Source organism: Marmota marmota, unplaced genomic scaffold (assembly GCF_001458135.2).
Source record: "Marmota marmota marmota unplaced genomic scaffold, marMar, whole genome shotgun sequence".
Taxonomy (NCBI): domain Eukaryota; kingdom Metazoa; phylum Chordata; class Mammalia; order Rodentia; family Sciuridae; genus Marmota; species Marmota marmota.
The window spans coordinates 3,123,771-3,135,956 of record NW_025999900.1 but is presented as its reverse complement, the minus strand read 5'-3'; the positions used below and the strand labels follow the sequence as shown (position 1 = coordinate 3,135,956).

At 35.9% G+C, this 12,186-nt stretch overlaps 1 protein-coding gene across 1 annotated transcript in view; it reads left to right on the top strand.

The window, feature by feature from the left end:
- Positions 1-12,186, top strand: part of Sgpp1 (sphingosine-1-phosphate phosphatase 1) — a 28,889-nt gene that overhangs the window by 302 nt on the left and 16,401 nt on the right. Inside the window, exon 2 of the mRNA XM_015490034.2 lies at positions 4-545. Within this exon, the coding sequence (XP_015345520.2) occupies positions 4-545 (542 nt within the window). The remainder of the gene's footprint in view (positions 1-3; positions 546-12,186) is intronic.

Below are 12,186 nucleotides of genomic sequence, written 5' to 3'. Positions count from 1 at the left end.
GCGGCCGCTCGCCGGAGATCCCGGCGGCGAGGGCGGCAGTCAGGGCGACCGAGGGCCCCCGAGCCGCCCGGGAGCGACCGCAATCAGTGCTCAGTCAGCCGGACGGCAGCGGCGCCCCCAACGGCGTGCGGAACGGGCTGGCGGCCGAGCTGGGCCCGGCCTCGTCGCAGCGCGCGGGCTCCTTGCGACGCAACTCGCTGACGGGCGAGGAGGGCGAGCTGGCCCGCGTGAGCAACTGGCCGCTCTACTACCTGTTCTGCTTCGGCACGGAGTTGGGCAACGAACTCTTTTACATCATGTTCTTCCCTTTCTGGATCTGGAACCTGGACCCCCTGGTGGGTCGCAGGCTGGTGATCATCTGGGTGCTGGTCATGTACCTGGGCCAGTGCACCAAAGACATCATCCGCTGGCCGCGACCCTCCTCGCCGCCCGTGGTCAAGTTGGAGGTCTTCTACAACTCCGAGTACAGCATGCCCTCCACCCACGCCATGTCTGGCACCGCCATCCCCATTGCTATGGTCCTCCTCACCTATGGCCGCTGGCAGGTAAGCCTCTCTCTGCTCGCCCCGCTCAACCTCGGGGGCGTCAAAGAACTCTATGCTCTTTACAGCTGTTTTAATTTGGCCATTTCCCTCCCAAACTTCTTTTTGCATAGGTTTTCACAGTACCGGTAAAGAGGCCCTTTTTCCGTTAAAAAAAAAAAAGTGTTGGGGGGAAACCTAGAAAACTTAGCCAGTTAAATTACATTTTAATCGCGTACTTTTCACGCAAAGTGTAAATATTACATGCAGTCATATATTATCATCGGACTTTGGCTGAGTTTTCAAATTGTTTTAATTCTTGGGATGCATCGTGGAAGTGGATTTTCTTAATTGATCACTTAGTAACTGACCAAATTTCACTGTAATATATGGTGACTTACCCCATACTGATTCTGCTTCCGACACAGGTAAAAAGTCGTTCGCTCTCTTGTGAGATGGTGTTTACAAAACCGTGGTATAGTTCCGAAACAAACGTGCTCATGCTAGTTCCAAGCAATAAACTAACACATTTTAAACGAGAGCGGCTATTTATGGAAGTTAATGGAGCAGAGTCTGAGTTCTGTTTTTAAGGGACGTGGTTGCTAATTTGCTGATAGACAGCGTTTAATTACCTTCTGGCTCACTGATCTGTAGAATCAAGTTTGTGAGCTGTTACAGTACTATTGTCACGTTAACTGTAAAAATACATGTTTTAAAAGTTATTCTTGAAGCTAGGGTTCTCAAACTAATGGGTTTGTAAAAATGGTGAATATGACAGTAGGGTCAGACTGAGAGCCAGGGATGAGTTTTTAAAAATCATTTTTATCTTGCCTACTTCCTTTGACCTACCAGTTTTGAGTTCTTTATGGTCCATAAATGTTATTGGTTTAAAAACTAGTTAGCTTTCATATAGAAGAAATATTTATTCTTCAATTACTGGGCTTGTTTTTATCTGTCTTAAATTATATGATTTGTTAGTCTTGCAGACCAGTCCCTTAAGAATAAAGCAGAGGTCTGGGGTTGGGGGCTTAGTGGTAGAGTGCTTGCCTAGCCTGTGTGAGGCACTGGGCTCGATTCTCAGCACCACATACATATAAATAAAATAAAGGTCCATCAACAACTAAAAAAAAAATTAAAAAAAGGATAAAGCACATAATTATGAAGAATCTAAGGAAACAGATTTCCTGCATATTTTTAAATGCACAAGATCGTCTTACATTGAGAAATAACACATTCTATGTAAAACTCCAGAATAATAAGCTATAATAAGCTTATTTAGCCCCCACGCAACTTCAGTATAGGTAAAATCTTGTCCCCATGGATAGCTCTGTATAGTGTTTCTCTTATTGGAACATACAGAATATGTGATGTGGGTATTAAGAATGGCAGATTTATTTGGGCTGGGGTTGTGGCTCAGGGGTAAAGTGCTTCCTTAGCATGTATGAGGCACTGGGTTCCATCCTCAGCACCACATAAAAATAAATAAATAAAGTTATAAAAACAAAAAAGAATGGCAGAATTAGGAGGGGATAGTACCATACAAAGTTTCTTCCTATGTAACCAAAGGGAATACACAGTGACATTCAGATTATAAACCAGTGCTGCCTGTTTTGCACAGTAGATAAATACCTCAAAATTTTCATTTAATCTGAATATTTCAGAATTTAAGATTGCCAGTGAGTTGTATTTAGTGTGATATTTACTGACTAGATGATAAAACGTCTCTTATTTTCACAAGACTCTCAGCATTCTAAGGTTGGGAGGCCTTTTGTAATGTCTCCTCAGTGAGTAGTTTTGTCATATGCTATTAATATTAGAAATTGAAGAGAAAATAGCTGTTTTTGCTCTTCATTTATTAAGGAACATGCTAACAGGAAGTCTGAAAATACTACTTCTGAATTGTTTATGGGCTGTAGATAGCATTTTAGGATTATTTGAACTATTAGAACAAGTTTACATTATAGATTTTGAACAACCTAGTATATATAATTCAGTGTTTGGGGAATTTTGTAAATACGGTTTTAGAAATTTGAGCTAACAAAAATGTTAAGAATCACCTACTCTTAAACATGTCCTTTTACAGATGTGGAAAGTGACCAATCACATCAGAATTAATCTTGTAATAGTTTGTTTGTTTATTTTTTGTTACTGGTAAATTGAAGCTAGGAGTGCTTTATCACTAAGCCATATCCTTAGCCTTTTTTATTTTTCATTTTGAGATAGATCTTTCTAAATTGCTGAGGCTGATTTTGAATTTGCCAGCCTCCTGCCTCAGCTCCAGTCACTGGGATTACAGGCATACACTACTGTACCAGCTAATCTTATAATGGTTTAAATTTAGTATTTTATGTATCTTTCCTCTAAATTTGAGTAAACTCCTAAATTTGTATAATTGTTTTTGGGGAAAAAATCCCTTACATAAAAGTTCTTTCTTTACAAATGTTTGACTATAATAATTCAGTATAAAAATCAAAATGACTTTTTTTTTGTTACCTTTTAATTTTTCCTTGAATCCTTTTTATGTATTTCAAACAAAAGTTATCTTCGTTTGCTCAAGTTGTTTTCTGTCGGTGAGTATTGTACTGCATTGTAGGCTGCTATTTCCAGAGTAGATAAAAAAAAGAGAGAGAGAGAGAGAGAGAGACACACTGGGAGAAGAATTAAACAATGAAAACCTGGTGTTTTTCTCATTAGCATCAGTTTTGGTAGATAGTCTTGTCCATTTATATGACCCAAATGCTTGCTTGGAAGAGATCTGGACTTCTTTATATGTCTGTGATGCTGAAATGCCTCACACCTGAATTAGCTCATGTACCTTTCTTTTGGCTGGGCATGACTACTTCACTTACCCTCCTTGAAATTTGCTCAAGATTCATCTCATATATGGAGTCTTAAATTACTCCTTTGTGTTTCATTATTCTTCATTTGTTCTTTTTTTATTTTTAAAAATCTTTATTTTGTTATTTATTTATGCTCTTAATTTATTCTTAAAGTGACAGTATATAAAAACAAATTAGCAGAAGTACAGATTTCTACAATTTACTCCCAGAGGTTGTGATCCATTACATAAATGAGGAACATTCAGGAACTGGAGTAAGTTCCCCAAAGATTAATATGAGCTCCTTAGAATATATTTTATATTTCTCCAAAATAATCTTTTCTTAAAAAGATTGCTGTCTCAGCCTCTTTGCAATTCCAGTCTTCAAGTCTTTGTAAGGTATATTGGAATAGTATAGCTACAAGCAGTTGCTTGAAAGCCTTTTTTGAGGGCTGGAAATGGAGCTCAAGAAGAGCCCTGGTGCCACATGTAAAAGGCAGATGGGTTTGGTCCCCAGCATTGGAAAACAAACAAACAAACAAACAAAAAACCCCAAAACAAAAAACCTTATCTATCTTTTATGATGACATGAAATAGAAAACGATATGGTTGGGCTGGGGATGTGGCTCAAGCGGTAGCGCGCTCGCCTGGCATGCGTGCGGCCCGGGTTCGATCCTCAGCACCACATACAAACAAAGATGTTGTGTCCGCCGATAACTAAAAAATAAATATTAAAAAATTCTCTCTCTCTCTCTCTCTCTCTCTCTCTCTCTCCCCCCCCCCNAATAAATAAAATAAAGGACCATTGACAACTAAAAAATATTTTTAAAATAAATAAATATTAATAATAACATGTACCTATTATTATTAGAAAAAGTATACTTTAAGATAAACTTCAACTAAAACATTATTAAAGCAAGTATATACTTAGAACCTGTTTTATGCCATATTATTTAAAAATTAAGAATTTGGGGATGGTAGTGTAACTTAGTGTAGAGCTCTTGCTTAGCATGCCCAAGGGCATAACAACAATAACAACAAATTATTTCTGAAAAAAACATGCAGGGCTGGGGTTGTGACTCAGCTGTAGAGCGCTTGCCTGAGGCACTAGGTTCGATCCTCAGCACCACATAAGAATAAATAAATAAATAAAGTTATTGTGTTCATCTACAACTAAAAAATAATTTTAAAAAAGAAATATGGAACATCCCATATAAAGAACATAATCCTATTTTTAAAAATCTAAAATAAATGAAGCAATTTCTTTTGCATTTATGTTTGCATTTTTTTTTTAATTTTATTTTTTAGTTGCAGTTGGACACAATACCTTTATTTTATGTGCAGGGTGAGCGCTCTACAGCTGAGTCACAACCCCAGCCCTGCATGTTTTTTTCAGAAATAATTTGTTGTTATTGTTGTTATGCCCTTGGGCATGCTAAGCAAGAGCTCTACACTAAGTTACACTACCATCCCCAAATTCTTAATTTTTAAATAATATGGCATAAAACAGGTTCTAAGTATATACTTGCTTTAATAATGTTTTAGTTGAAGTTTATCTTAAAGTATACTTTTTCTAATAATAATAGGTACATGTTATTATTAATATTTATTTATTTTAAAAATATTTTTTAGTTGTCAATGGTCCTTTATTTTATTTATTTACATGTGGTGCTCAGAATCAAACCCAGTGCCTCACACATATAGGTAAGCACTCTCCCACCAAACCACAACTCCAGCCCCTTATTAATATTTATTAAGGACTTACTGTGGATGAGACATTGTTTGAAATATCCATTACCTCATTTAACTTATTTTTGTAATATTCCAATTTAGTCCTGTTATTAACTCAAGTTTATGGATGAGGTACCAAGGACTTTATGTAATTAAAAATTAACACAGGTAATAATGGCAGAGGCTGGATTGAAATGTAGACACTTTGAATCAAGGTCTTACACAGAAAACTCATTTCAAGTCATACTCTGTGTATAATTTTTATAGCGTCTTTGTAAAAATAAATGCTATTTTTGAAATAACAATTAGGTTCTTAAAAAATAAGAACAGCTTTGTATGCCTTGAAAAGATAACTTGTGTTTGTATATGTACATATGTATGGAGTATCCACAAATATTTGTGTGTCCTTTTGTTTTTGTTTTGAGATGGGGGTCTTACTGTTTTGCCCAGGTTGGTCTCAAATTGGTGGGCTCAAGAGAGATCCTCCCTCTTCAGCCTCCCAAGTAGGATTACAGGTGCAGGGTACTGTACCTGGCTTCAAATATTTGTGCCTTAAATGTGTTAAATGTTGACTTCTCCCCTGCCTTCCCTCTATTTACCTAGTATAAATAAAAAATTCAATAAATATCTGTAATCCTAGCAATTAAGGAGGCTGAGGCTGGAGGATGGCAAGTTCCAGACCAGCCTTAGCATCTTAGTGAGACCCTCAGCAACGTAAAGATCACACTGTCTCAAATAGAAAGGACTGGGGATGTAGCTCAGTGGTAAAGTAGCCATGGGTTCAATCCCCAGTACAAAAAAAAAAAATTAACAGAGCTTTGGAAAAGAAAAGCATATAAGATGTTCTATCAAAATACAAGTTTATTGGTTGTGGCTCAGTGGTAGAGCGCTTGCCTAGCACATTGGAGGCACTGGGTTTAATCCTCAGCACCACATAAAAATAAATAAAGTCATTGTGTCCATCTACAACTAAATAAATTTGTTAACAAAAACAGTTTATTGTACATAACAGAGGAAGATATCTGTGGGGTCATTAAAAAATAAAGGGAAGAAAAACAAGAAATAAGGGCCAAAGAAGTGGGTCATAAATAACAAAGTCCAGAAGAAGCTCCAGGAGACCAGGGAAGTATGCATGTGTGAATATGTGACAACAGATTCCATCAACTGTGAAGCACCAATAAAAAAGGTGGGAAAAAAAGAGCCAAGGAAAATGGATTACTGTGGTAATTCTGGGAAGAAACAATTTATTAAATATTGTCAATACAATATTATGCTAGTTTTTAACCTAGCATAATACTTGTATTGGAATTTCACATTTTCATGATTTTATAAATGCTTGTTACAAATTCTTGGTTTAAGATTAATTGCAGTTCTCTATTTATTTATTTATTTTTTTTTAAGAGAGAGAGAAAATTTTAATATTTATTTATTTCTTAGTTTTCGGCGGACACAACATCTTTGTTTGTATGTGGTGCTGAGGATCGAACCCGGGCCGCACGCATGCCAGGCGAGCGCACTACCGCTTGAGCCACATCCCCAGCCCCTCAGTTCTCTATTTAAATAAGTAATACATTGATTGTAGAAAATTCTAAATTTACATAAAAATATGAAGAAGAGAGTACAGTTCCCTTTTCTTTGTCCCAGTTACTAGGAGTTCTTTTCTACAGAATTTATTGTATTTTTCTTGTTTAGCTTTCCAGAGATAGTCTTTACTTTTATAGGTGTATATTTATATATTTCATTTTTCATACAAATGGTAACATACTATATTGTTCTGGCTCTTGATCTTTTTTTTTTTTTAACTTAGAGATATATTGTGAGGGGTTGGGAATGTAGCTCAGTGTAGAACACTTGACTGGCAAGGACGAGGCCCTGGGTTCAATTCTCAGTACACAAAAGTGAAATTAAAGTAATACACACACACCCACACACATACACAACGATTTTTCTTTTCTTTTACCCAGAAATTAATAAATACTAATTGTGCTTGTGATTATCTTAATGTTTTACATGACTTAATTCTTTGAATCCCCATAAAATCCTATGGCAGTATTATCACCACTAATTTTTCAGAAGAAATTACATATGTTATAAAGCCAGAATTCAAACCAGGCATCTGGCTATAGGATACAAGACTATTGCATTATATTACCATGTTAATTCATTGTGTTTTATAGAGACAGCTATCTTATTTTTTCACATTTGCACGATGCGTTCTAATATATAAATATAGCCTAATTTAATAGGTTGAACAGTCTAGTACCTTTAGATTTTCAGTCATAAAATATAGAGATACAGTGACTATTTATATGTTTATTAACACATTACTGTGTCAAAGAATATATGTATTTAAGCGTGTTTTGGGGTATATGTATATTATCCCAGCTACTTGGGAAGCTGAGGCAGGAGGACTGCTTGAAGTTTGAGACCAGCCTGACCAATGTGGGCAGCACAGTGAAACCCTATGTCAAAAAACAGTAGAATACAGCATATACATTTGATTTTCAACAGGTAATGCAATATTGCCATTTATAAAGATTGTACCTATTTACATTCCTACTAGCAATATATGACAGTACCTGGTTCCTACACTCTTACTGTGACAATATATTGTCAAACTTATTGGTCTTTCCCCAAGATAATTTTTTAACAAATTTGCATTTTTCTTATCAGTAAAGTTTAAAGAGGTTTATCTAAGTTTATTGACCATTTATGTTTTCCTCTTTTGTGAACTGCTTATTCTCTATTTTTTTATTAAATAATTGTTATTTTGCTTTTTATTAAATATTTTTTTAATTGTGGATGGACACAGTACTTTTATTTATTTTTATGTGGTGCTGAGGTTCGAACCCTGTGCCTCACACATTCAAGGTGCGCGCTCTACCACTGAGTCACAACCCCAGCCCCATGCTTTTTTTTTTTTTTTTTAACTGTACTACATCTTTCCTCTTTTCAGTAGTTGCTCCTTTTTAAGTAATTTACCACTCAGGTATAACATAGAACCTTGCGATAGTATGCTACCATTTTCCCACCTCCCCTTTTTGTATTATAACACATATTTATGTATATATTATAAAGCCCATAATATATTATCATTTTGTATAATGTTTCAGAATGTAGTTTAGAATGTGCTAATATAGGTTTGGAGCTGGTGAAATTTTCTGCCTAAACAGCTTTTTTCACATTTTTTCTCGTTTATATCTGTCAGCAATGACATTTTTCTTAGCTTTATTCATTTTCTCCCACCCTCTCCTTTTTTTTTTTTTGTGGTGCTGGGGATTGAACCTTGTATATGCGAGACAAACACTCTACCAACTGAGCTATATCCTTAACCCTTAGATTTATTCTTTGAAAAATATTTGGACTTGACTTTGGAAAAATATGTTCATGAGATACAGAATTCTAGGTTGATTTTGTTTTTTTTCTTTCACCACTTTACATATATAGCTTCATTATCTTCTGGTTTCCATAGATATCAGCATGATGTCTGCTGTAGTTCTTATCTGTAATTCTTTGTATGTAATAATGTCTTTTACTGCTTTTAAGATTTTCTTTGTCACTAGATTTGAGAAATTTTAAAATGATATGATTTGATATTTCTTCTTAGGATTTATTGATCTTGTCAGTGGGTTTGTACTTTATTTTATTTGGAAGATGTGCAGCATTATTTCTAGAAAAAAATTTTCCTCTTCTGTTTCCTTGTAACTGCCTGCCACAACACATCCTCTGCTTTGGGAATTCCAGTTTCATGTTTATTCGCAGGTCACTCATGCTCTTTTTGTTTGTTTTTAATATTTTTTAGATGTATTTGGATATAATACATTTATTTTACTTATTTATTTTTATGTGGTGCTGAGGATGGAACCCAGGGCCTCCCACGTGCTAGTCGAGCTCTACCACTGAGCCACAACCCCAGCCCCTTTGTTTTGCTTTTTGTTTGGCTGTGGCTTTGCTCTGTGTGCTTCCTTTTGTATAGTTTCTATTGCTATGGCTTCAAGTTCACTGATTTTCTACAGTGTCTAATGTTCTGATAATTTCATCAAGTAAGATGGGATATAATTTCAGATACTGCGTATTTTGTATCTTTTTAAACCTTTTCAAAAGTCATTCATTTCTCAGCTTAATGTGTTTATAAGTTTTTTTTAATAGTTGTTTTAAGGCCCTTATCTATTAATCCTATGATCTCTATCATGTTGGTGTGTTTTGAACATTTCTCCTGGTTATAGATTGTATTTTCTTGCTCCTTGGTTATTTTTTCAGGGTTTTGGACTTTGTTTTATCCCTTTAAATAGTGTTGGACTTTGTTCTGGAGGCAGTTAAATTACTTGTCAGCTTAATCCTTTTAGTCTTGCTAGGATGGGTCTAGAATAAACAGCCTAGAGTTAATTTAGCTTCATGACTTAGGTGGTAACCTTCTAACTGCTCTACACAGTTTCATCTTTCTACTGCTTGGTAGTAAGAATGCTAAACTTACATGAACTTTGGGGATTCATAGCCTATTTCTTTCCAGTAGTTTGTCCCCAGCCTGGAGGACATTCTCCCTATGCTTGAAGATTAATACTTGGCCATGAATTTGCATAGTTCCCAGTGAGATGCTGTACTCTTGATTCCTTCTTCTCTGCTACCTCCTGAGAACTGCCTGCCACAACAAGCTAGGACAATTTTTCTTTTTTTTTTTTAATACTGGGGATTTAACCCAGAAGTGCTTTACCACTGAGTTACATCCCCAGTCCTTTTTATTGTTTAAAAAAATTTTAATGTTGAGACAGCATCTTGGTAAATTGCTCATTGCCTCTAATTTGCAATCACTGCCTCAGTTTCCTGAGTAGCTGGGTTTGCAAGGGTGTACCCCCCAGCTGCTTTTTTTTTTTTTAATATGATAACTAATTCCCCACCTTCCATGGTAGGAATTGAACTCAGTGATGCTCTACAACTGAGCTATATCCCTAGCTCCTTTTAGTGTTATTTTTTTTTCTTATTTATTGTTGTGGCAATGCTGGGGATTGAACTCAGGGGCTTTACCACTGAGCTACATCTCCAGCCCTTCTTAGAAAAAATTTTTTATCTTGAGACAGGGTCTTCTTGCTAGTTGCCTAGGCTGGCCTTAAACTTGGAATCCTCCTGCCTCAGCCTCCTGAGTTGCTGGGATTACAGGCATGTGTCATTGTACCCAGCTACATAATAGTTTATTGAATCATAATCCCATTTCATACTATTTACCCATTTAAAATGTACATTTGAAGCAGATATGGTGGCATGTTCCTGTAGTCTCAGGTATACAGAGCTGAGGCAGGAGGATTGCTTGAGCCCAGGAGTTCAAGGCCATCTTGGGTAAGACCCCATATCAAAAACAACAAAAAACACAATTCAATATTTTTTAGTATATTTATAAAATTGTGTAACTGTTACCACAATCCACTTAAGAACGTTTTCAACATCCCTCAAAGAAAGTCCTTATTTATAGTAGTCACTCTCCATTTCCCCCCAATCTCTAGGCAACTACTAATCTACTTCATGTGTATGTAGATTTTTCTATTCTGAACATTTCATATGTGTGCAAACATGTAATATGTAGTCTGTTGTGACTAGCTTTTTTCACTTTGCATAATGGTTTTTAAAAATATCCATTTACCCAGCATATTTTTACATTTCACTCATAGCACATATCTGTGCTATAAGCCTTCATTTCTTTAATTGCTAATTAATATATATTTAGGTGGGCATACCACATTTTACTTATCCTTTCATCAATCTATGGCCATTTGGGTTCATTTTTTGCTCATTTTGAATAACACTGCTACTAATATTTTTGTGCAAGTTTTTACATGGAAATAATATTTTTCTCTTGTGCTGCTTAATAATTTTGTTTATTTGGTAATGGGGGTTGAACCCAGGAGCGCTTAATCATTGAATCACATCCCCAGCCCTTTTTTATATTTTATTTAGAGACAGGATCTCTCTGAGTGCGTAGGGCCTCACAGAGTTGCTAAGGCTGCCTTTCAACTCATGATTTTCCTGCCTCAGCCTACTGAGCTGCTGGGGGATTAAAGGCATGAGCCACCACGCCCAGCTTGGTTTTTGTTTGTTTTGAGAAATAATCTTCCTGTGTTGCTTAGGTTCATCTCAAATGCCTGGACTCAAGTGATCCCTTCACCTTAGTCTCTCTAGTAACTGGTACTTCTACCGAGGCATGCGCTACCAAGTTGTTTACTTACTCTTACTAGTTTTGAAGCCCTAGTTTATATTGTAGTAAAATTAGCCTATTGTGTATGGTGTGATTTGGAAATGTGTTTTCCTAAATTGTTAATTTTCTTATGACTTTGTAATTTCTGTCAAACAGAAAATTTTCTTTTATGTATTAATATTTTCTTTCATAGTTGCACTGGCTTTTATGTGACATTTAGAATAGCTTCTTATACTACTTTTATGACGGTTTTTCTTTGTTTTGTTTTAATTTGGGGGATGCTGGGGATTGCTTGATCCTAGGGACTATATCCCCATTCTTCTTTGTTTTTTGAGACAGATTCTCAGTAAGTTGCCCAGGCTGGCCTCAAACTTCTGATCCCCCTGCATCAGTTCCCAAGTAGTGTGGATTATATGTTGACTTGAACTGTCACTTTTATCACATACTAAGTTTGTAGTTGGGTCTATATCCATATTTTTTTAAATTTAGAATTGATATGTGCAAAATTCTACATTATCACATTTAAGATGGCTTTATATCTTACATTTTCAGAATTATTCTTACTGTTCCTGTTTATTTTTCTTTAAGTACTTTAGATTTAGTTTGTCTAGAACCAAAAGAAAAATATCTTATATTTTTATTGAAAAGATAGTTGTAGTTGCGTGTGTGAATTTTTTTTTAATATTTATTTTTTCAGTTGGATACAATATCATCTTTATTTTACTCTTTTTTTTTTTTTTGTGGTGTTGAGAATTGAACCCAGGGCCTCACATGTGCTAGGCAAGCACTCTACAGCTGAGCCACAACCCCAGCCCGCATGTGTGAATTTTTAATTCACTTTCTCTTGGTTTTCTGAGGTATGAATCTAATTCCTTTCATGTAGATAATTAATAGATCTAATACCATTTTTGAAGCCTATACACCCACCCACC